Here is a 25,333-nt window from a genome sequence, read left to right on the forward strand (position 1 = left end):
AGCCTTGTCAGAGCTCGGAGGGGAATTCGCAAAAAATATCAAACATTGTAACAAAAACCCTTTACACTGATTAGGTGAGTCATCAAATTTATCCAGTTTACTGGCAACAAATGAACTGGTATCAGCCATGAGGGGAGCAGCTTGGCTAGTAACCATAGGCGCACCGGAGAAGCTGAGTTGTTGGAGTTGGGTGGTGATTTCTTTCATGCTTTCAACAATCTGCATCAACTGTTTTTGCTGCTCACCTTGCTGCTGCGTAAGATTCTGGATGGACTGAGTCACGGAGTCAAAACGCTGGTGATGTTATCCAAGCATCTGTCCTTGGCTGCTAAGCACTATTTGTAGCTCTGTGTAATCCGCCATCTGCATGATGGCACAGTATTCTGTAACGCGTCTGTAACAAACCAGACGCTCATGGATATTGAATGAACTCAAGGTTTTAATGGGCACAATGGACAAAGACAATGTACAACAGCCAGGCCAAGTCAATACCGAGAAATCCAAAACATTAATGAGGGTTTGAAAAATCGTGGTCAGAAAACAGGCGAGGATCGAGAAACTGGGAAGCAAGAGAAACGAGCAAACAAACACAAGGACTAGGGAAGACGGGAGAAAACCGGAAGGCAAAAAGGGTCATACACAGGAATACAATCAAAAGAGTAATGCTCAGTAGGCTCACGAAATGTGGAGGTAATACTGTGCGAGGAACAAAACAAAGGGGTATAAATACAAACGGAAACAAAAAGGTACAGGTGATGGTAATTAGAACTCGGGGGAGCCACTCCTAGGAAGTGGCTCTAGGCTGGCTGATGGACTGCCATTGTCACATGATAGTGACTGGTGTGTGAGGGGGATTGTGGGAAGTGGAGTCCTGAGTGTTAGGTGAGCCCGGGAGCGTGACACATGAAGAGTCACAGTGAACAAAACCACCACTTCAAATTGTCTATATGAGGCATGTAACAATATATCATTCAATGATAAACTGTGATATAAATTGAGGATTCAAATCCATGAAATCAAGAATGAATTGTGATCATCATCAGGCTGCGTAATCTTAGTTTTTCCTAGCTGTAATTGTGTTGTTTATACAGCAGAGGGGACAACAATGTACAATAGCAGGAATGTATGTGACTTCACCCTAGGTGGAAGTAACACAGCTCTGATGCCGCAAAAACACACAAAAAACAGATCAAAAATGGGAACGAGCTGTTGTGTGATAGACTGAACAAACAGATTTAACAAGAAATCAGAGTTCTCTTTTTACGGTCTACAGAAAGCTAAAGAAAAGTGAAGTAAATGGAGGTAGTGCAAATGTTTATAAAAGTTTATTAAGAAGAGACCTATTTGTTATTAACATTTTCCATTTGTAATAAAAGGAATATTTCAGTTAATAGGTTATTATATTTTACTCCAACATTTACAAATTGGATAACTAATTATTGTTGAATCTTAAGAAAATGAATAAGTTACTGTTTTTTTTTTATTTAACAAAAGGATTTTTAAAGTTGATAAAGAATAAGAAAATAAATGTTGCATTTTTTGGTAATATTTTTTCAAAAATATTGTGAAAAATTGAATCATGAACCCAATATCATGAATCGAATCAAATCATGAATTGGGTGAACCGTTGCATACCCAGCCTGCATAGCTATAAATTCATCATTTATGTTGAAGCATTAAAAGGTATCTGTTGTCACCATTCCATCATGGAAACTGCTAATCCAGACTTTTGTAAGCAAGGAATTTTATGTAGCTGGGCCTTTACGAAGTTTGGTTTAACAATGTTAACAATGCCAGAAGTGCTACATGGAAATATATCATGTATTGTGTTGAGTGTTTCATTTTATATATATATATATATATATATATATATATATATATATATATATATATATATAATTGATGCATAATAAGTCAAAATGAGTCATTTCAAATTTCTACACTGTATGTAATTCATGAACAGATGGAGAACAGTCTGGCTCACCTTGCCAGAGGACTTCACCCCACGGATGAGGCAGAGGAACACCACCACCCAGGAGATAGCCAGGCAGCCCAGGATGGGGAGGCGCACTTCCCCGAAGTTCCCGATGCCATCTGAGATGTTCAGTACATAGTTCCTGAGAGGACAAAACAAATGAGTAATAAGTGAAAAACAAATACATATTTAACACCATTTATCAGAGCAGACACTTAAGATGCCTGGGTAAATGCAGATTAATTAATATCCATCCATTATCCGTAACCACTTATCCTGTACAGGATCACGGGCAAGCTGGAGCCTATCCCAGCTGACTGTGGGCGAGAGGCGGAGTACACCCTGGACAAGTCGCCAGGTCATTGCAGGGCTAACATATAGAGACACACAACCATTCATGCTCACCGTCAATTTAAAGTCACCAATTAGCCTAACCTGCATGTCTTTGGACTGTGGGGGAAACCGGAGCACCTGGAGGAAACCCACGCAGACATGGGGAGAACATGCAAACTCCACACAGAAAGGCCCCCATCACCCACTGGGCTCAAACCCAGAACTTTCTTGCTGTGAGGCAACAGTGCTAACCACTACACCACCGTGCCGCCAATAATTAATACTGCTTATTCCTTTTTAATACAGATGCGAGTGGGGAGTCAAACTCTCGCGGTTACCAGAGGACTAGCCCCCCACTGTAACCCTAGCTAGGTAATAGGCAAGAGGCCGAGGGCTATGGAAACGGGGATCTGCGCCGCCCTATGCGCCACAATGCGTGGGAAGGATTTGATTCCTTTGCTGTAGGTTTGCATTTACTCAGGAAGCACCATGTCACTCTGAACTATGTATTTACTAAGGGCTTCAACTTTGCACACAGATAAAAACAATCCAAAATTTCAAGATGGCTACACAATCCAAACAACCCTGCCCTCACAATGAATGGTCTGAGGAAGAGAATGGCAGCAACAGAAACGCCTTTCATAGTACACTAACAAACATAACCCGAGGTGGTACGTACAAACCGTCTAGAGGATGATTCAGCACAGCGCACACACACATCACTTTCAAAGCTCCTATTCTCCACACACTGACAGTTGATGTACACACACACACAGGCATACACAAAAAACTTGATGCTCTGCTGTTGGCAGCCTCATGTTTAATTCTTCCAGCTGAAGGCAGGCCTGATGACTGAGGAAAAAAAAAAAAAACTTCAACAAGCATATCTGTGAACTCCAAATCCACTTGCAGTGCATTTCCACAGCATAAGAAAATTGCTGAGACAGTAATTTCATACACTAATGAAAAAGACAGTTTATCATAATAATTATATCAGTTCATTCATTTTAAGCATACTGCAAGTTTAACTTTTACAAGCAGGGCTCTTTCTAAACTTTTTGGGGCCTTAAGTGGCATCCCACAGAGATAAAACCGGCCTCACCATCTCTTTACTTGACTGATTTCTATCCACGCTTACATCACTAGAGAAATGATTACAGTAACTCAGTGAGCTCAACTGGTTAAGATTACTTTTATTAGGTCATTTACATATTTTGAAAACTGACATTTTGACTGCTGGTTACAATTTGATTACAAACTGGATTGATTGTGCTTCTGTCCGCTTTATGACACATAGCTATCCAACAACTTTTTTGTGATCAATTTTTACTGACACCATTCATACTGATACAGAGTTACTGTCTGATGGTGTGAAAAATCCCTCTCCAACCCTTCCCCCATCCCTACACACATACTCGCCCACCCACACCCGCCCACGTAATACCATTCTGAACACCCCTTCAACCCTCAGGAGTCTGTATACAATATTAAACATATCACATTTTACTACTGGATCACTGGTTTCTGAGGTCATTAAATTGGAAATCTATGATGCTGTATCTCTCCAAAGGTTGAGAGCTGAAGACTAGTTATCCAACAACATGAAGCCTGACCTACACCATGTGAGGAAATCACGCTGGGCTAACAAGATTGTAGTCATCCTTTAGGCAGACTGACTGTTTTTACTGCTGGCTCCTTATGCAACATGATCTTTGCAGACAGAAAGCCAATGCTAGGCTATAAAGTAGCCTAAATAAAAATATTTCTGCCTTGTTTCAGGAAAACACATTCATGTTTTCTTAAAGTAGAGAGAGTGCGGATATACAGTTAGGTCCATATATATTTGGACACTGACACAAATTTTGTTTTTTTACCTGTTTACTGAAACATATTCAAGTTATAGTTATATAATGGACACGGACATAAAGTCCAGACTTTCAGCTTTCATTTGAGGGTATCCACATTAAAATTGGATGAAGGGTTTAGGAGTTTCAGCTCCTTAACCTGTGCCACCCTGTTTTTAAAGGGACCAAAAGTAATTGGACAATTGACTCAAAGGCTATTTCATGGGCAGGTGTGGGCAATTCCTTCGTTATGTCATTCTCAATTAAGCAGATAAAAGGCCTGGAGTTGATCTGAGGTGTGGTGCTTGCATTTGGAAGATTTTGCTGTGAAGAAAACATGCGGTCAAAGGAGCTCTCCATGCAGGTGAAACAAGCCATCCTTAAGCTGCGAAAACAGAAAAAACCCATCCGAGAAATTGCTACAATATTAGGAGTGGCAAAATCTACAGTTTGATACAGCCTGAGAAAGAAAGAAAGCACTGGTGAACTCATCAATGCAAAAAGACCTGGACGCCCACAGAAGACAACAGTGGTGGATAATCGCAGAATAATTTCCATGGTGAAGAGAAACCCCTTCACAACAGCCAACCAAGTGAACAACACTCTTCAGGAGGTAGGCGTATCAATATCCAAATCTACCATAAAGAGAAGACTGCATGAAAGTAAATACAGAGGGTTCACTGCACGATACAAGCCACTCATAAGCCTCAAGAATAAAAAGGCTAGATTGGACTCTGCTAAAAAAAACATCTAAAAAAGCCAGTACAGTTCTGGAAGAACATTCTTTGGACAGATGAAACCAAGATCAACCTCTACCAGAATGATGGCAAGAAAAAAGTATGGCGAAGGCGTGGTACAGCTCATGATCCAAAGCATACCACATCATCTGTAAAACACAGCAGAGGCAGTGTGATGGCTTGGGCATGCATGGCTGCCAGTGGCACTGGGTCACTAGTGTTTATTGATGATGTGACACAGGACAGAAGCAGCCGGATGAATTCTGAGGTATTCAGAGACATACTGTGTGCTCAAATCCAGCCAAATGCAGCCAAACTGATTGGTCGGCGTTTCATAATACAGATGGACAATGACCCAAAATATAAAGCCAAAGCAACCCAGGAGTTTATAAAAGCAAAGAAGTGGAATATTCTTGAATGGCCAAGTCAGTCACCTGATCTCAACCCAATTGAGCATGCATTTCACTTGTTAAAGACTAAACTTCAGACAGAAAGGCCCACAAACAGACAGCAACTGAAAACCGCTGCAGTAAAGGCCTGGCAGAGCATTAAAAAGGAGGAAACACAGCGTCTGGTGATGTCCATGAGTTCAAGACTTCAGGCAGTCATTGCCAACAAAGGGTTTTCAACCAAGTATTAGAAATGAACATTTTATTTACAATTATTTAATTTGTCCAATTACTTTTGAGCCCCTGAAATGAAGGGATTGTGTTTAAAAAATGCTTTAGTTCCTCACATTTTTATGCAATCATTTTGTTCAACCCACTGAATTAAAGCTGAAAGTCTGAACTTCAACTGCATCTGAATTGTTTTGTTCAAAATTCAATGTGGTAATGTACAGAACCAAAATTAGAAAAATGTTGTCTCTGTCCAAATATTTATGGACCTAACTGTATCATTGGCCAAAAAAACTAATTTTGGTCAAAAGATAATTTTTTAAATCTTATTTCATTGCTTTTGAGAATTCAGCCATGGTGATATCAAATAGGTTTTTCCAGATTGTCTCACAATTGTTTAAAAAAAAAAAAAACCTTCAGAGTTTCCAAGATTAGGCCTAAAGTCATAAATTCATGAGAAAGAACTTGGATATTCTTTGAGATTCTAAAGCCATAAATTTACAAGAAAAAAGTCACAAGTTTACATGAAAAAGAGTTAGAAATTTACAAGAAACAAACAAGAAAGCGTTTTTTGTCAAGGAACCACATCGCTTCACTTTGCAAGGTTGGATCAATGTCATCACACCACAGATGCCATGGTGTCCTATAACAGTGTTACAGGCAATGCTGTCTTTCCTCCTCAATCACGCAATATAAAAGAATAGAGATTTTCATCTACAGTTCCCAGAATGCACTGCAGCCAGGAAGTATGCGATTGTTGTGCTTCCTGGATGCAACAGGAGATGAATGTATTAACAGCACAGGTTTGTTTATCCATGTCCTTTTTTGTCTTAGCTGTTTATAAGTGTATAATTATTGTGCAAAAGTGGTTTACTGTTACTTTCAGTACATGGATTCTTCTCATTTGCCCAAATCATTGTTGTTTTTAAACAGCTGAGCTGAGAGATATAGGAAATACAGTCTTTGTAGTCGATGTGCTTCCTTGACAAAAAGCCCACTATTTTTCTGAGTTGTGTTTCACATAAACTTGTGACTTTTTTCTTGTAATTTTTTCTCTCTGAATATTACCACCCTCCACTGGCACCATTTTTTTTTTTAACCTACAATATGCTGTCAAAGGGCGGCACGGTGGTGTAGTGGTTAGCGCTGTCGCCTCACAGCAAGAAGGTCCGGGTTCGAGCCCTGTGGCCGGCAAGGCCTTTCTGTGTGGAGTTTGCATGTTCTCCCCGTGTCCACGTGGGTTTCCTCCGGGTGCTCCGGTTTCCCCCACAGTCCAAAGACATGCAGGTTAGGTTAACTGGTGACTCTAAATTGACCGTAGGTGTGAATGTGAGTGTGAATGGTTGTCTGTGTCTATGTGTCAGCCCTGTGATGGCCTGGCAACTTGTCCAGGGTGTACCCTGCCTTTCGCCTGTAGTCAGCTGGGATAGGCTCCAGCTTGCCTGCGACCCTGTAGAACAGAATAAAGCGGCTAGAGATGATGAGATGAGATGATGCTGTCAAAGATTTTTCACCCAAAGTATCTACTAATTTATTTCATGCATCATTTTATCAGAAGAGACCTGGTATAAACTGAGAACAGAGAATGGATCAGGTGGATGGTCTCAAGTGAGGCTCAGTGATTATATAAGAACTTATACAAGAAGTTGCAATGAATACACCAAGTAGTGAATTAGCATTTACATCTACTGGCAAATATAGTTGTGGTCAGAAGTTTGCATACAGTGACATGAATATCATCTTGGATATGAATGTCATGGCAATGTTTGGGCTTTCAGTAATTTCTTTGAACTGTTCTTTTTCTGTAGCAGAATGATTGTACAGCATACATCTTTAATTAAAAAAAAAAACACTAGAATTTGGTGCACAGGTTTTAATTTTCTTTGGATTTTCTGAAAACCAACACAGGGTCAAAATTATACATACGGGGTCAGAAATATACATACAGCACACTTAATATTTGGGTAAAATTTCTCTTTGCAAGATTCACCTTGACCAAACATTTTTGTTTACCATGAACAAGCTTCTGGCAGAATTCTAGATACTTCACAACTCTTTATGGTAGAATTGGTAGAGTTCAATTCATTTTTTTTTTCTTGGTATGGACTCGACTTATAAGCACAGTCCATATATTTTCAATAGGGTTGAAGTCGGGACTTGTTTTAAGCTTAATGCTAGCCTGCTTTATCCTCCACAGCCAGCTCTGATGCATGTTTGAGTTCATTGTCCTGTTGTAACTCCCAAGTTGTGTTCAGGTTTTTGATGGTTTATGCTGAAAATTCTGAGGTAATCCTCCTTCTTCATTATTCCATCCACTTTGTGCAATGAACCAGTTCCACTAGCAGCAAAACAGCCCCAGAGCATGATGATCCTACCACCACCACCAGTTGGTACAGTGTCCCTCTGCACATGGTGGTCATTGTGGCCAAACAACTCAATCTTTGTCTCATCTGACCATACAGCTATCCTCCAAAAGGCTTTTTCTTTGTCCGTGTGGTCAGCTTCAAACTTTAGTTAAGCTTGAAGGGGTCAATTTTGCAGCAAGGGTTCATTTCTTGGATAACAGTCCATGGTGATCTGAACTGTAGACACTGATCCATCAGCTTCCAGTTCATGGCAGGGTTGTGCCATGGTGGTTCCCAGGTTGTTCCTGACCATCCAAACCAATTTCCTTTCAGCTGAGGGTGACAGTTTGGGTTTTCTTGAAGCAAAGTGGCTTGGCAAAGTGACTGCCCTGGTGCCCTGTGTCTGGTTGGAGTCTCATCGCATCACTCCTGTGGAGGACGGCTCCATGTGGACAGTTGAAAGTCACACTTGGAGGACGCTCTGGACACTTACAGTAATGCTTTTATGGCTGAGGACTACAGTTGACTTGCTAACTTTAGGACTGCAGTTGTCATGAACAGTTTTGCACTCAAGTTTCCATCGATGAAGAGTTTATAACATCAACGAAACTGACTTCATGTTAAAACTATTAATGTTATAGTCATGTTGTCTGTTGTTGCCCAAATGAGGATGGGTTCCCTTTTGAGTCTGGTTCCTCTCGAGGTTTCTTCCTCATGTCATCTGAGGGAGTTTTTCCTTGCCACCATCGCCACAGGCTTGCGCATTGGGGATAGATTAGGGATAAAATTAGCTCATGTTTTAAGTCGTTCAAATTCTGTAAAGCTGCTTTGCGACAATGTTTATTGTTAAAAGCCCTATACAAATAAACTTGACTTGACTACACCTCACAATAACTTGCATACAATTGTTTGAACTGATCTTGGAATTTGCAGTTGTTTAAAACTCCAAGAGACATTCTGGAGTTGTGTATATCTGCGGTCCTCTTTCTCAGATTTGCACTGTGCTCCTTGGACTTTCCCATTCTATTGTGTGTTGGTCATTCCTTTGAGTGCTGTAAACAAACCCTATTTATGAAGGCACAGAGAAGCTACCAGCTGTAGTCAATCATGATCACTAACAGAAAGTTAAGAGACCTCAGCCTTGGCAAGATAAAAGACATTTTGGACGTTTCAGCACCTCTGAATTAATAATCTAAGTGAGCGTACGTAAATTTTTGACTTTGTATGTATAATTTTGACCCAGTGTTGATTTCAGAAAACCCAAAGAAAATTAAAACTTGTGCACCAAATTCTAGTGTTTTTTTTTATTAAAGATGTATGCTGTACAATCATTCTGCCACAGAAAAAGAACAGTTCAAAGAAATTACTGAAAGCCCAAATATTGCCATGACATTCATATCCAAGATGACATTCATGTCACTGTATGTAAACTTCTGACCACAACTGTAGATGTAGATGTGGCACCGGTGCTTTCACGTTTGTCTGCGTAGTTTATTTGTGTTTGTATCTGTGTTTTTGTCAGTTTGATGGGCTACCTGATTCGGAATAACTTTCATCCTGGGTCTCAGAACTGTGCTAACAACTTGGTGATGGTAAACAGTAGGCTAAATAGCAACATAGCCTACTTTTATAACAATGAAGCAAACTGGTCTGGTTGCATCAACAACATGAGACTATTGGTTTACCTGTTGCTCGCTTATGTGCTGAGCTCACCGGACGTTCTGGGATCTGGTGGTGGATCATTCGCATCTTCCTGGATTATTCTCCCAAATTCTGGAACTATACTGCTTCCTGATACTGGCGGCTTTACATCAATCCACATGGCATTATCGTTTTTTCCTGACTGTTCTATTGAGACCCTGCACAAGTACGAACTTCTTAGTTGGGCAGAAATATGGCAGTTCCAGTCCATCTCCTGCAGGCGCAACCAGAGAGTTGGCACTGCCTGCCCGACAAGATCAGCAGGCTTTTGGATTATTCTACTCTTGTTCCTATCAGGTAACATCCTTCCCAACCCAGGCCCAGAACTGATTGAGCTTTTGAACCCTGACGATTTAAAAAATAGCAGTGGCTTGCATTTTATTCATGTCAACATGCGCAGCCTGATTAATAAAATCGACGCGCTTCGTCTGTGGGCTAAACTGACAGAAAGTGACATATTCGTCTTGTCAGAGATGTGGCTCAAACCATCAATCACAAACAATATGATTCACATCAAAGAGTATAATCTCTTTAGGACGGATCGTATGAATAAAGGAGGGAGAGCAGTCATATATGCCAAGACATCGTTGGACTGTTGTTCCGTCAAAACAATAACAAAGTCAAAGTTCTTTGAACTATGTGCCATTAAATTAAATCTTCTCAATGGTGCTTCTCTGATTGTGGTAGGATGCTACCGCCCACCATCGGCTGCAGCTGGAGCAACTGCCCTGCTGTCTGACTTTCTGCATAAACTGCCCAACGAGTATATTGTCCTAGGAGACCTGAACTGGGACTGGCTATCGACTTCATCAGCGTTAAGTGACTTATGTGATGAGTTACACCTGATGCAGCTAGTACAGTCACCTACACGCCTCAATCCAAAACGAATGGACAAGTCTACATTAATTGACGTCATTCTGACTAATGTTCCACATAAGTACTTGGCTGCTGGAGTTTTTTTGTAATGATGTCAGTAATCACTGTATGATTGCCTGTGTTAGAAATTGTAAATTGAATAAAACCAAGCCACGGTTTATTTTTAAACAAAATTACAAGCATTTTAATGAACAAGCTTTCCTTCATGAAATCTATCAGAGTGATTTAAACTTAGTTTGTGACATGGATGATGTTGAGCTGGCTTGGAATTACAACCCCGATTCCAAAAAAGTTGGGACAAAGTACAAATTGTAAATAAAAACGGAATGCAATAATTTACAAATCTCAAAAATTGATATCGTATTCACAATAGAACATAGACAACATATCAAATGTCGAAAGTGAGACATTTTGAAATTTCATGCCAAATATTGGCTCATTTGAAATTTCATGACAGCAACACATCTCAAAAAAGTTGGGACAGGGGCAATAAGAGGCTGGAAAAGTTAAAGGTACAAAAAAGGAACAGCTGGAGGACCAAATTGCAACTCATTAGGTCAACTGGCAATAGGTCATTAACATGACTGGGTATAAAAAGAGCATCTTGGAGTGGCAGCGGCTCTCAGAAGTAAAGATGGGAAGAGGATCACCAATCCCCCTAATTCTGTGCCAACAAATAGTGGAGCAATATCAGAAAGGAGTTCGACAGTGTAAAATTGCAAAGAGTTTGAACATATCATCATCATCTACAGTGCATAATATCATCAAAAGATTCAGAGAATCTGGAAGAATCTCTGTGCGTAAGGGTCAAGGCCGGAAAACCATACTGGGTGCTCGTGATCTTCGGGCCCTTAGACGGCACTGCATCACATACAGGCATGCTTCTGTACTGGAAATCACAAAATGGGCTCAGGAATATTCCCAGAGAACATTATCTGTGAACGCAATTCACCGTGCCATCCGCCGTTGCCAGCTAAAACTCTATAGTTCAAAGAAGAAGCCGTATCTAAACATGATCCAGAAGCGCAGACGTCTTCTCTGGGCCAAGGCTCATTTAAAATGGACTGTGGCAAAGTGGAAAACTGTTCTGTGGTCAGACAAATCAAAATTTGAAGTTCTTTATGGAAATCAGGGACACCGTGTCATTCGGACTAAAGAGGAGAAGGACGACCCAAGTTGTTATCAGCGCTCAGTTCAGAAGCCTGCATCTCTGATGGTATGGGGTTGCATTAGTGCGTGTGGCATGGGCAGCTTACACATCTGGAAAGACACCATCAATGCTGAAAGGTATATCCAGGTTCTAGAGCAACATATGCTCCCATCCAGACGACGTCTCTTTCAGGGAACACCTTGCATTTTCCAACATGACAATGCCAAACCACATACTGCATCAATTACAGCATCATGGCTGCGTAGAAGAAGGGTCCGGGTACTGAACTGGCCAGCCTGCAGTCCAGATCTTTCACCCATAGAAAACATGTGGCGCATCATAAAATGGAAGATATGACAAAAAAGACCTAAGACAGTTGAGCAACTAGAATCCTACATTAGACAAGAATGGGTTAACATTCCTATCCCTAAACTTGAGCAACTTGTCTCCTCAGTCCCCAGACATTTACAGACTGTTGTAAAGAGAAAAGGGGATGTCTCACAGCGGTAAACATGGCCTTGTCCCAACTTTTTTGAGATGTGGTGTTGTCATGAAATTTAAAATCACCTAATTTTTCTCTTTAAATGATACATTTTCTCAGTTTAAACATTTGATATGTCATCTATGTTCGATTCTGAATAAAATATGGAATTTTGAAACTTCCGCATCATTGCATTCCATTTTTATTTACAATTTGTACTTTGTCCCAACTTTTTTGGAATCGGGGTTGTATTTTAAAAAGACCTTTTTAGCCATAGTTGACAAACATGCCCCTGTTAGAAGATATAGAGTGAGGGGCAGAGATAATCCTTGGTTTAATGACTCTATTGCAACTGCTATTAGAGAATGGAATGAAGCATGGCTATAGCAAAAATAAATAATAATGATAAATGTTGGTTAAATTATAGGGTATTAAGAAACAAATGCACAAGACTAATAAAATATACAAAAAGTGAGCATTATCTGAATTTAATAAATTAAAACCTTAATGACCCCCCAAAATTTTGGAAAATAATTAAATCATCTTCAGGTGATGTGCCATCCACCACTATCCTTGAAGTTATAATAACAAGCCAAGGTGAAGTAAGGGGTAAACAAAATATATTAGCTATTTTCAATAAGCACTTTATTAATGTAGGAATAGCTACTCAGTCAATACTCCCAGCCAACCCCACGGATAGTGCAACCTCCATCATAGACTCGTCTAATGGAAGTTTGAATAAGTTTAATTTTACTTCTATATCTGCATCTGAAGTACGAAAGGCACTGTTAGGCCTGGACTGTAAAAAGTCTGCTGGCCCAGACCAGATTGAGCCATATTTTCTTAAAATTGCTGCAAACTTGATTGCTGGTCCTATCTCTTCCATTTTCAATCTTAGTCTATACAGTGGTTCTATCCCTAAGTCATGGAAATCTGCATTTGTCCTCCCACTATTAAAAAGTGGAGACCCGTCGGTCTTAGATAATTACCAGCCAATCTCCAGACTATCTGTCTTGGCTAAACTGTTTGAGTCTCTTATAAATGAGCAACTGAAACATTTTTTAGCAGATAATTGTATTTTAAGTCCTACTCAGTCTGGTTTCCGACAAGGACACAGTACAATTATGGTTGTAATCTCTGTTATAAATTATATTGTTAATGCTTTGGATAACAAAAAGTCTTGTGCTGCTCTATTCATTGACTTATGTAAAGCATTCAACACTGTTGACCATCATCATCTTCTGCAAAGATTGCAAAGCATAGGTTTTAAATTGCACTGTGTTAAATTGGTTTTCTAATTACCTGAGTGGTAGAACTCAGTGTGTGGTATTAGATAACTGTACCTCATCCTTGCTAGAAGTAAAAATGGGTGTCCCCCAAGGATCAGTTTTGGGTCCTATTTTATTTTCTATTTATATAAATAATTTGGGTATGAATCTCAAACAAACAAAGGTTCATCTTTATGCAGATGATACTATTTTGTACATCTCTGCTACATCATTGAAGGAAGCAATTCATTATCTACAGTCTGCTTTTAGTCAGGTACAAAAATCTTTGGTAGTATTAAAGTTGGTATTAAATGTTAAAAAAACAAAATCAATGGTTTTTACATTTATGTTCATGTTCTCTTATAGATTTCACTATTTTAACACAAGATGGTACTCCAATAGAGAGAGTAACTTCCTACAAATACCTAGGTATTTGGTTGGATGATAAATTGTCTTTTGGGGTCCATATTGAGTCTTTAAAAAAAAAAACTCAGGCCCAAGTTAGGTTTTCTCTTTAGATTAAAGAAGTGCTTTCCTTTTTCAGCAAGGAAAAGGCTGGTGCAGAGCACATTCTTATCAGTGTTGGATTATGGTGACCTAATTTATATGCACTCTACCTCATCTTTATTAAAAAAAACTAGATGTACTATACCATTCAGCCTTGAGTTTCATTACAGGTGCAGTAGCTAGGACTCACCACTGCATTCTGTATGAAACTGTACAATGGTCCTCCCTCTCTCTCAGAAGGAAATTCCATTTATTGATTTTCATTGTTAAAGCATTAATGGTTAAATTACCCTTCTATATTTCAAACTTGCTTACTTACCATAATAGTGTTTATAGGACAAGGTCATCAGAAAAAAATACTACTAATTATTCCATCAGCAAGAACAGAACTTGGTAAAACAGCTCTCTCATCATATGCACCAAATGTCTGGAATGAACTCCAAAACACTTTAAATCTAGAATCACTTCCATCTTTCAATACTTTTAAAAACCTTTTAATGTCAACTCTGACTGAACAGTGTAAGCGTTTTTAACTAGGGGCCCCTTTAAGTTGTGTGTTTGTATTAGCTTGTTATTTGTCATATTAAGTGTAATGTCTTGTTTGTGTTTTAGTATGTATAGTATGGGATTTGTGGTGTAGTATGTAACTTTGTCTTGTTTTTTATGTATTTTGAAACTTTTTGCCACCAGTCTTGGCCAGGACTCCCTGGGAGAAGAGTTCTTGTAACTCAATGGGACTTTTCCTGGTTAAATAAAGGTTAAATAAATAAAAAATAAAGAGAAGGATGTGTTGGTGCAGCCATAGTTGTCCATACAAGAAAATTAAATAATCAAAATACAGTTGTTCTAACATATGATATTCAGTATATTCCCAAGCTAAAACTGAATAGTACGGTAAATCCTGTATGGTTTGAAGAAGACAAACTCATTGGTGCCATGCTAACCTCCAGTATTCCTCACTGGGACTTGTCCTCTTGGTGTGACTGATCACCTCAGTAAAGCCCGACACTGCATTAGCAGTGAAGTTAGTGAAGGAGGCATTTGCCCGCGGTGTGCCCACTACACCACTGCAGTCTGGGGTGTTCCAGGGGTTATTGCAGTATGTCCATGGCAGCAGATTGGTCATGGACATGAAAAAGTAGTAGATTGCAATACAGATCACCACATTGTAATAGATGCCAATGTAAGTAGAGACCACCATCATTCCATAGCCAACACCTAAGAGGGGGGGAAAAAAGTGTGAGGGCAACATATTAATTAATCCGTTAACTATTTACAAATGAAATCTCCTACTGATGCAGGGTGTCTACTTTCAGACTGCAGCATGTAACATTTATTCTAAAATGCTCAATATATCTTCATGCCAGTTTTTCGAAATATAAACAATATCAAAATCCTACTAATGGCAGGTAGGGCAGGGCAGATGAATGATGGAGGTCATGCGACAGGAGCTAAAATCAGCTTTTATTTCAACTTGTTATGGACATGTTAAAGTAACTTGGACATCGTCTAATATAACATGAAGACTTTGCATGTTTTGTTTTCCAATATGATTTATTGTTCATTAGAGAAATTGAGACAAGCACATTAAGCTTCAGAGTAGAAAACAATATTTTTACACATGCTTTATAACAGGTCTTGGTTAAAAGAAACACTGAAATTTAACCCATAAACCATGTAACTTCTCATCAATCATTACCAAGTAACATCTGATTCCATATCTAACCTAAATGGTGCTAATTACAGAGACTCACCTTTGAACATGGGGCTGACCTTCCACACTCCCAGACAGCCCAAAGAGGTGAACTGGCCAAAGGAAAGCTCCAAGAAAAACAGTGGGATGCCACAGAACACCAGCATTATAAAGTATGGGAACATGAAGGCACCTGACAAACACAAAACACATCTGATACTCAGTCCTTTATTTAGGTCAAGATGTTTCTTAGTTAAATAACAAATGAAATACCATCTGAGCAAATTCTTCAGTTATACCAAAACATGGTTACAGTTACACCAGTGTACCACAGGGAAAATAAAATCAAGCATTTTCTTTTTATAATTTCACTTAAGATGAGAAATAAGGATAAAGCTATAATCATGGAAACAGATGAATATATGATCATATAACACATTGCATTTGCACATTTAACAAAAAAAAAACCCTCTTTGTTCAGTGTTTCAGCTATAAGCTGTGGTCAATCAAGTCAATAAGGTGTAAGTTTTTTTTTTTTTTCTTGTTCTTGAACCCATTTGTCAAAACTTGGACAACAGCAAATTAATAACTAATAGATAATAATAAATTAATAATAAACCTAGCCTCAACACCTGCATGTCCCAAGCTCCTGGGTTAGCGATTTGTCTGTTTCGGAGTAGTGTAGGCTTAGAAGCACGGGTGATTGCTCTAAGACAACGAGGGAGGCTCAGCCTCCTCTAAAAATGACGAACATCGTGTAGGATGAATTGCGCTAGGCTTATGTTATAGCCGACCTTATAACATTGCGATTTCAGATCCAGAATCATAAAAATATATGTGCTCAACCCAACTACAGTGCGAAATCATTCCGTTATAACTTTCCCCAGTTCGCCTAATGTGTGCATGAGTTTTTCGCTCTCGTGACAACGTGATGCAGCCCAGCCTCAGTGGACTTCAATGGCATTTAGGAGCTATGCGCTTTTCAATATCAAAATGCAAGACGATTATTGGACAAATACTGCGAAAATGCCCGCCCACGGACTCCCAGCCTCAGTGGACTTCAATGGCATTTGGGAGCTATGCGCTTTTCAATCTCAAAATGCAAGACGGTTATTGGACAAATAAAATACTGCGAAAACGCCCGGCCCACAGACTCCGAGCCTCACAGTGGGAGGGACATGGCAAAGCTTTCCGCGAGGAGACTGGTGATTGGTGAAAGCGGCCGGATATTTTCTCTGATTGACAGCTCGTTTCAAATATAGACAGGCAGCGGTGAATTTCAGTTCAGTCCCATGCGGATTCACAAGTGCTGTGGTGTACTGTAAGAGATCAGCTTACATTTCAATTTCATTCATTACATACGGTTTCTACCAGCTTTTTTAGTTTGTATATATTTTCATTGTAAATAAAGTGTAAATATAGTGTTGTCCAGTTTGCTATCTTAGTTCCAGAAATTTCGTTTATTTGAGTGACTGAACTTGAACTTGAGGGGGCTAGTCAGCTAGCAAGAAAGCTGTGCACGGATGCCAAGCATTGCTGATTTAATTTTGGCGAAGCCATTGCCAGTCTTCCTTTCGAGGAAAAAATTTAAATTAAAGAGCAGGGTAGACCAACGCCTCAAATTGACTTGGTGAAAAAGGTAGGGAATAATACTCGTTCCTTTCAGCTCTCCTGGTACGAGAAAGTGAATTGGCTAACAGCAAGTGACCCACATCAACAACAGTAAATAGGCTACTTTAGTAATATGTCATGGATGGACCAAAAATATAGAATCTATTTAAAATGTTTATGCTGAGTATATTATATTGGAATATATATTTTTCTGGATATGAATTAAACACAGCTACAATTTGGAAAACATTTTTAAACAAAAACACAGCCGAGAACATTTCACACTACAGACCTGGATTAAAAGTGAAGGGTTATCAAAATTGTCAATAAAACATTTCTCAGTCAAAATAAGTAAAATATAGGGAAAGTGTCATTGAATGAAATGTGTGGCACCCAGCTCTATGTTTGGCTCCCCAAGGTCAGTGCTTGTGCCTATTCCAGAACACTCTGCTGTTACTGCTGAGGTTCCTGACAAAGAGCTGCTTTCAATAATGATCAATTTTTAAACAGCATGCCACAATTTTAAAATATAAAATGTTAAAATATACCCCCCCAACACCACCATCATGTATATTGGACAGTAGGCTAATGGGCCAAAAGAACCTGTTATTTCACAGTTTGTGACCCTGCCAACAATCAGCCAGATCAGAGGCAAGAGTATGGGCAAAATTGATGTGTTTTTTCTTTTAAAATCTGGAAATATCGTAACCGACCAGCCTCCCCTGTTTGAAAGACTACCAGCTGCAACCTCTTAGAAGGATATTCATCAAGAAGCAAGCTAAACAAACTAACACCTACAAATACACACAGGCATTTAAGGTCAAATATGAATCTCAAGTTTGATGTGCTGGAATATTTGATGCTTTGTAAAGCCCAGTATTGTTTGAGTTTTGTCTAATTCACTGGACGTAGCAGTCACCGAAGCTCATAAAGGAAGAATCAATGCTACTAAATGCTACTGGGGTCTTGACAGCACCAGAATACACTATTTTAAGTCAACTGGCCAACATCATTCTAGAAGGAATGCCTTTCTGTGGCAATCCTGGGTAACATAACTATTCACAACAATAGTGTGCAAACTCTGTGGCTATAATGCAAGACAATACAAACTTGTATTGAATTACATAATCATTTTAATGAAAAAAAAAATCTGATAAGAATTATTTGGATTATAGGAGAAAAAAAAAATTCACCTCCTCCATTCCTGTAACAAAGGTAAGGGAACCTCCAGACGTTGCCCAGCCCTACTGCGTAGCCCACACTAGTCAGGACAAACTCAATCTGGTTCCCCCAGTTTCCCCGTCGAGAATTTTCATCCTTCTTCACTTGTTCCCCTGGAACCGCTCCATTCTGGACCATAAACATACAGAAACATATGGGGTTAGTGATTCACATAAAGGCGAATACTCAAGGGTGAAGCTTGAATTCATCTTGTATTCAATATAGTGTTTGAACACACATCAAGCTAATTCTTCACACATTTTTATTTGCATATTATCAGCCCTCTTAGCCCCATTAGTACTCAAATCATGAAGGGAGGTCTCTGCAAAACCCTCTAGTCCTCCATAGCATGCAAGAGTCCTGTGAGGTCCCTGTAAATTAACTGCGCAATTAATGTGAACCAAAATCACTGTTGCCTCCACAAGACCACAAAACTACCCTTTGGTCTTATCGGTTCACTGCCTCTATCTGTTCTTGTCAGATGGCCTGTGGTGTGACCTCCAGAGTGACCACTAGAGAGGCCCAGTGAGTGTGTGTTGCCACAGTCGCAGTAGGAGTGGAACTCACAGTTGTTCTGCTTACACAACTGTCCAGGCTTTTCAGGTTCTCACGGACGACTTAAGCAGAACAGTCAACATTAAAAGCAGAAAGATAAATAAAATGAGCAGAACAGAATCATAAAAGCTTCTGAGCACAGAGGACACAATTCAGGGACTCAATAAATTGATAGATAATTATATAAATAACTAGTTCTAAACATTGTGTATGCACATGCAGTCTGTGTTTATTTTCTCTTTTTGTTTGTCGTTCCAAATATTTAGACCACATTGTATTTCTGCATTGCTACAGTTCTGTCCTTTGTTGGCGCTAGATGAACTGGTTTGAGTATTTCAGAAACTGTTGATCTCCTGGAGTTTCACACACAACAGTCTCTAGAGTTTTCCCCAGGCGCTGTTAGCATGGCTGCCCACTGCTCTGGGTACGTGTGTGTGTGCTCATTGCTCACGTGTGTGTGCATATGTGTGTTCACTGCTTCAGATGGGTTAAATGCAGAGAGGAAATTTCACAAGTGTGTGATGAATAAAGTTGTGCTTTCTTTTTTTCTTTTGCTTTACACAGAATAGTGCGAAAAACAAAACAACATTGGGTGAATGACAGTTCTGTGGGTGGAAATGTCTTGCTGATAAGAGAGGTCAGAGGAAAATGGCCAGATTGGTTTGAGCTGCCAGGAAGGATATAGCGACTCATAGCAACTCTTTATAACCATGGTGGCAGAAAAACATCTCAGCATCCAACAGCAGAAGACCACATTGGGTTCCACTCCTGCCAGCCAAGAATAGGAATCTTAGAATCAAGAACATGTTCCTATTAAAGTGGCCAGCAAGTGTATTTCCTAATAACTTGCACACCTACCATTTGCCTGGAGGTTAACTACCTCTTTAAACAACTTTTGAAATAACCCTGGGAGACGTCATACTTTTTTTTTTCTTATGATCAGATCCAGGATAAAAGAGACAAAAAAAGTCCCTTCTACACCAGGATCTGGTCTTCCCAGGCAGTCTCCTGTCCTAATACTAACCAGCTCTTTGAGGCGTATGGGTGCAGCACCGATCTCCGTTTCTATAGCCCTCAGCCTCTCGCCTATACAGCTAGGGTTACAGTAGGGGGCTAGTCCTCTGGCAACCATGAGAGTTTGACTTCCCTACTTGCGTCCATATTGCAGCGTGCCTTGCCAGATGGTAGTAGGTACCATTTTTATGATGGTCTTTTGTATGACCCAATCTCGAGTAGAACTCACGATCTCCCAGTCAAGAGGCAGACACACTAACTGCTAGGCCAACTCGCGGTCAGGATATAAGAGAGTTGTCTATATTTCCTGTTAGATTTGCTAAATTTTGAATTGTTGTCCTTTTGCTGTGTTTGAATTCAATCCCTATTCACTATGTAGTGCAGCCAATTTTGTAGTGTTGTCTAAATTGTCAGTGGATAAATTCTATTACCTAAAGAGTTAATTATTATCACCCATAACACACCTCAAATCCAGTATACAACTGACGCACTGTACTTTCATACCACAATGCACAGAGATTACTTTCAGCTGAAATTTACCTGGGAGGATGAATATGAGAGCAGTCAAATACAATGAATACTATGAATGAGTGGATGTGCCCAAACTTTTGACAGGTACTGTATAACAATTGCTTGTTATACAAGCAATTATACAAGGGGCAGCACGGTGGTGTAGTGGTTAGCACTGTCGCCTCACAGCAAGAAGGTTCTGGGTTTGAGCCCAGCGGGGGCCTTTCTGTGTGGAGTTTGCATGTTCTCCCTGTGTCAGTCCGGGTTTCCTCTGGGTGTTCTGGTTTCCCCCACAGTCCAAAGACATGCAGTTAGGTTAACGTGGGGCGCCCTTGGGCTGAAGTGCCCTTGAGCAAGGTACCTAACCCCTGACTGCTCCCCGTGCGCTCTAGTGTGGCTGCCCACTGCTCTGACTGTGTGTGTCCCCGCGCGTGTGTTCACTGCTTCAGATGGGTTAAATGCAAAGGATAAATTTCACTGTGCTTGAAGTGTGCATGTGACAAATAAAGGTTTCTTTTTCTTCTGATCACCAGAGTTTACAGTATTTGTTCTTTTCTTGTAGTGGATATATTTACCTATATTTGGTTAAACATCAAAGTTTTGAATCTAATCCCAAAGGAGATTAAAATGCACCTGAGCCAAACGGCTGACAGCAGCACAAGCCTGATAAAATGCCTCGAGTATGGAAGCAGCTGCAACACTTCAGAAATGTGGACTGGCTACAGCTCCTTTAAAAGCAAACACCGTTTTTCTAAAATGTGTTTCCAGGTTATTTGTATTGTAGGAAGATGCTATAGTTTATTACCATCATTAATCATAAAATACACCGAAATCGTTGTTATTTTGAGTCATCTGTTCATTTGCACGGCATCATACACTAGACTTCTGTCGCATAGTATCACCTGGTATCAGATGTTGATATCAGAGCATTTTCATACATGAACAAATAAATAAGTACAGTATCAGACCAATACAGATACCAGAAAGCCCAGGTTGACATATCCCTGACTGCCGCCCCTACATAGTGGTCTATACAGAACAATCTATAGTAAATAGTTCATTTATTCATTCATGAATCTTCATTAAGTGCTTTATTCTGGTAGGAGTCATGGTGGATCTGAAGTCTATTCCAGGAATGCTTGGCATGAGACTAATACGCTCTGGATGGGATGCCAGTCCCTCACAATTTATATAGTAATAAATAGTCATCAAATGAGTGAGAGAGCTAACTTAACTTCTTGAAATTCTTTTCATTTGTAAATAAACTACTTGTGTGTCATGATTTGTACAAAACACATGGGTAATTTTGGTAAAAAGCAGTTGGAAAAAAAGCTTAGTAAGAAACCAAGCGACAAGTGGCCAACAATGATGAACAACACCCACTCCTTCAGTTTCATTGTTAATGTCTAAATACACTTGCATGCAAACTTGGCTGGACAGCTGGACACCTGCTCTCCGTGTTGAAAGTGTGTGAGAAAGAGAGAAGGAGACTGAGTTCTGATTGTGTGCTGGAGAAGACATAGCACACCTGCACTGTTTAAAGTATATGACCAGAGAAGAGAACAAGGAGGACGCACACTCGACTGGCTGACTAATGGACAAAGTGCCAGATCATTAAACACTTGAGAAGTCCCCAGAATATTTAAGCTCCTAGGAGTACCTGAAATTCATAATGCTACAGTGGTGCTTGAAAGTGTGTGAACCCTTTAGAATTTTCTATATTTCTGCATAAATATGACCTAAAACATCATCAGAGTTTCACACAAGTCCTAAAAGTAGATAAAGAGAACCCAGTTAAACAAATGAGTCAAAAATATTATACTTGGTCATTTATTTGTTGAGGAAAATGATCCAATATTACATATCTGTGAGTGGCAAAAGTATGTGAACCGTTGCTTTCAGTATCTGGTGTGACCCCCTTGTGCAGCAATAACTGCAACTAAATATTTCTGGTAACTGTTGATCAGTCCTACACACCGGCTTGGAGGAATTTTAGCCCATTCCTCAGGACAGAACAGCTTCAACTCTGGGATGTTGGTGGGTTTCCTCACATGAACTGCTCGCTTCAGGTCCTTCCACAACATTTCGGTTGGATTAAGGTCAGGACTTTGACTTGGCCATTCCAAAACATTAACTTTATTCTTCTTTAACCATTCTTTGGTAGAACGACTTGTGTGCTTAGGATCATTGTCTTGCTGCATGACCCACCTTCTCTTGAGATTCAGTTCATGGACAGATGTCCTGACATTTTCCTTTAGTTCAAAATGCAGCAACAAGAGTCCTTACTAGAACGAGAAGATATGACCACATCACCCCTGTCTTATCCACACTGCATTGGCTCCCAATCAAATTTTGTATTGATTATAAAGTACTACTATTGACCTTTAAAGCACTGAATGGTCTCGCACCACAGTACCTGAGTGAACTTATGGTCCTCTACGACCCGCCATCCCTACTTAGATCAAAAGGTGCAGGCTATCTGCTGGTACCTCGTATAGTGAAGGCTACATCAGGGGGCGAAGCCTTTTCTTACAAAGCCCCACAGTTATGGAACAGCCTTCCAAGTAGTGTCCGGGAATCAGACACAGTCTCAGTGTTTAAGTCTAGGCTGAAAACATAGCTGTTTAGTCAAGCCTTTTGTTAATGGTGTTTATGAGGTAAAGGTGTAGATCTGGAGGGTCCTCGGACATTGAGTGTTTTGGTAAACTGGGATGTATGGATGCTGTCAGTCCCCACTTGCTTGCTCACTCGAGTTTGTTGACGGTGTAGTGGCTGACTGCTTTATGTCCTGGGGCTCCCTCATGCCTGTGTTACCTTCTGGCTCTCCCCTTTTAGTTATGCTGTCATAGTTAGGTGCCGGAGTCCCTGCTTGTACTCAGTGCAATATGTATACTGTTCCTACTTATTCAGGTGACATTGGGCATACCTAACAACCTGTGTTTTCTCTCCCTCTCTCTCCCCCCTCCCCCCAGATGTGTCCCTCTGAGTTACATGTTGGTCCTGGGATCGAGATGCTGACCTCTTCTGCTCCTCGGACCTGCTTGATCCATCCTGGTGCCCTGTGTCTGGTTGGAGTCTCATCGCATCGCTCCTGTGGAGGATGGCCCCATGAGGACAGTTGAAAGTCACACTTGGAGGATGCTCTGGACTCTTACAGTAATACTTTTATGGCTGAGGACTACAATTGACTTGCTAACTTTAGGACTGTAGTTGTCATGAACAGTTTTGCACTCAAGTTTCCATCAATGAAAAATTTATAATATCAACGAAACTGACTTCATGTTAAAAATGTTAATATAATAGTCATGCTGTCTGTTGTTGCCCAAATGAGGATGGGTTCCCTTTCGAGTCTGGTTCCTCTCAAGGTTTCTTCCTCATGTCGTCTGAGGGAGATTTTCCTTGCCACCGTCACCACAGGCTTGCTCATTGGGGATAGATTAGGGATAAAATTAGCTCATGTTTTAAGTCATTCAAATTCTGCAAAGCTGCTTTGTGACAATGTTTATTGTTAAAAGCGCTATACAAATAAACTTGACTTGACTTTAGAATTCACTGGGATAATTCAGAATTCATTGTTCCATCAATGATGGCAAGCCGTCCTGGCCCAGATGCAGCAAAACGGACCCAAACCATGATACTACCACCACCATGTTTCACAGATGGGATAAGGTTCTTATGCTGGAATGCAGTGTTTTCCTTTCTCCAAACATAACGCTTCTCACTTCAACCAAGAAGTTCTATTTTGGTCTCATCTGTCCACAAAACATTTTTCCAATAGCCTTCTGGCTTGTCCACGTGATCTTTAGCAAACTGCAGATGAGCAGCAGTGTTCTTTTTGGAGAGCAGTGGCTTTCTCCTTGCAACCTTGCCATGCACGCCATTGTTGTTCAGTGTTCTCCTGATGGTGGACTCATGAACATTAACATTAGCCAATGTGAGAGAGGCCTTCAGTTGCTTAGAAGTTACCCTGGGGTCCTTTGTGACCTCGCCGACTATTACACGCCTTGCTCTTGGAGTGATCTTTGTTGGTCGATCACTCCTGGGGAGGGTAACAATGGTCTTGAATTTTCTCCATTTGTATACAACCTGTCTGACTGTGGATTGGTGGAGTCCAAACTCTTTAGAGATGGTTTTGTAACCTTTTCCAGCCTGATGAGCATCAACAACGCTTTTTCTGAGGTCCTCAGAAATCTCCTTTGTTCCTGCCATGATACACTTCCACAAACACGTGTTGTGAAGATCAGACTTTGATAGATCCCTGTTCTTTAAATAAAACAGGGTGCCCACTCACACCTGATTGTCATCCCATTGATTGAAAACACCTGACTCTAATTTCACCTTCAAATTAACTGCTAATCCTAGAGGTTCACATACTTTTGCCACTCACAGATATGTAATATTGGATCATTTTCCTCAATAAATAAATGACCAAGTATAATATAATTGTCTCATTTGTTTAACTGGGTTCTCTTTATCTACTTTTAGGACTTGTGTGAAGATCTGATGTTGTTTTAGGTCCTATTTATGCAGAAATATAGAAAATTCTAAAGGGTTCACAAACTTTCAAGCACCACTGTATGTGTCTTCTTAGAAATCCTGCCACATCCGAATTACTACATTCTGAACCAAGCACCAGGGTTTATAGTGTAACACCCCTGCAAAATAGGCTTATTTCTATTACAGTGTTCAGAATGACATAAATGTGTTTGTGTGTTTGAAGAATACTTACCTGTGATTTAATTCTGTGTGTTCTCTATGATACTCTTGCACTGAATTTAATAAGGGCTTTTATTTTGAAACTTATGTCTTGTTTAGAATGTTCGTGAGCTAGATGGGAGGGAGCTGAAGAGTTGTTTTAAAAAAAAAACTGAGGAGAAAAAGAAAAAAGTTTGTTG

The 25,333-nt window shown here is 40.0% G+C and overlaps 1 protein-coding gene across 2 annotated transcripts in view; it reads right to left on the bottom strand.

Annotated features, from left to right (window-relative positions):
• slc6a9 (solute carrier family 6 member 9) overlaps nt 1–25,333 on the bottom strand; it is a 222,373-nt gene that overhangs the window by 51,595 nt on the left and 145,445 nt on the right. For both annotated transcript variants that reach the window (XM_060931407.1, XM_060931398.1), the window contains exons 3-6: nt 18,332–18,488; nt 15,589–15,720; nt 14,779–15,052; nt 1,985–2,117 (exon numbers count right to left, since the gene is read on the bottom strand). In XM_060931407.1, the coding sequence (XP_060787390.1) occupies nt 1,985–2,117; nt 14,779–15,052; nt 15,589–15,720; nt 18,332–18,488 (696 nt within the window). The remainder of the gene's footprint in view (nt 1–1,984; nt 2,118–14,778; nt 15,053–15,588; nt 15,721–18,331; nt 18,489–25,333) is intronic.

The sequence above is a fragment of the Neoarius graeffei genome, chromosome 1, assembly GCF_027579695.1.
Source record: "Neoarius graeffei isolate fNeoGra1 chromosome 1, fNeoGra1.pri, whole genome shotgun sequence".
NCBI lineage: Eukaryota > Metazoa > Chordata > Actinopteri > Siluriformes > Ariidae > Neoarius > Neoarius graeffei.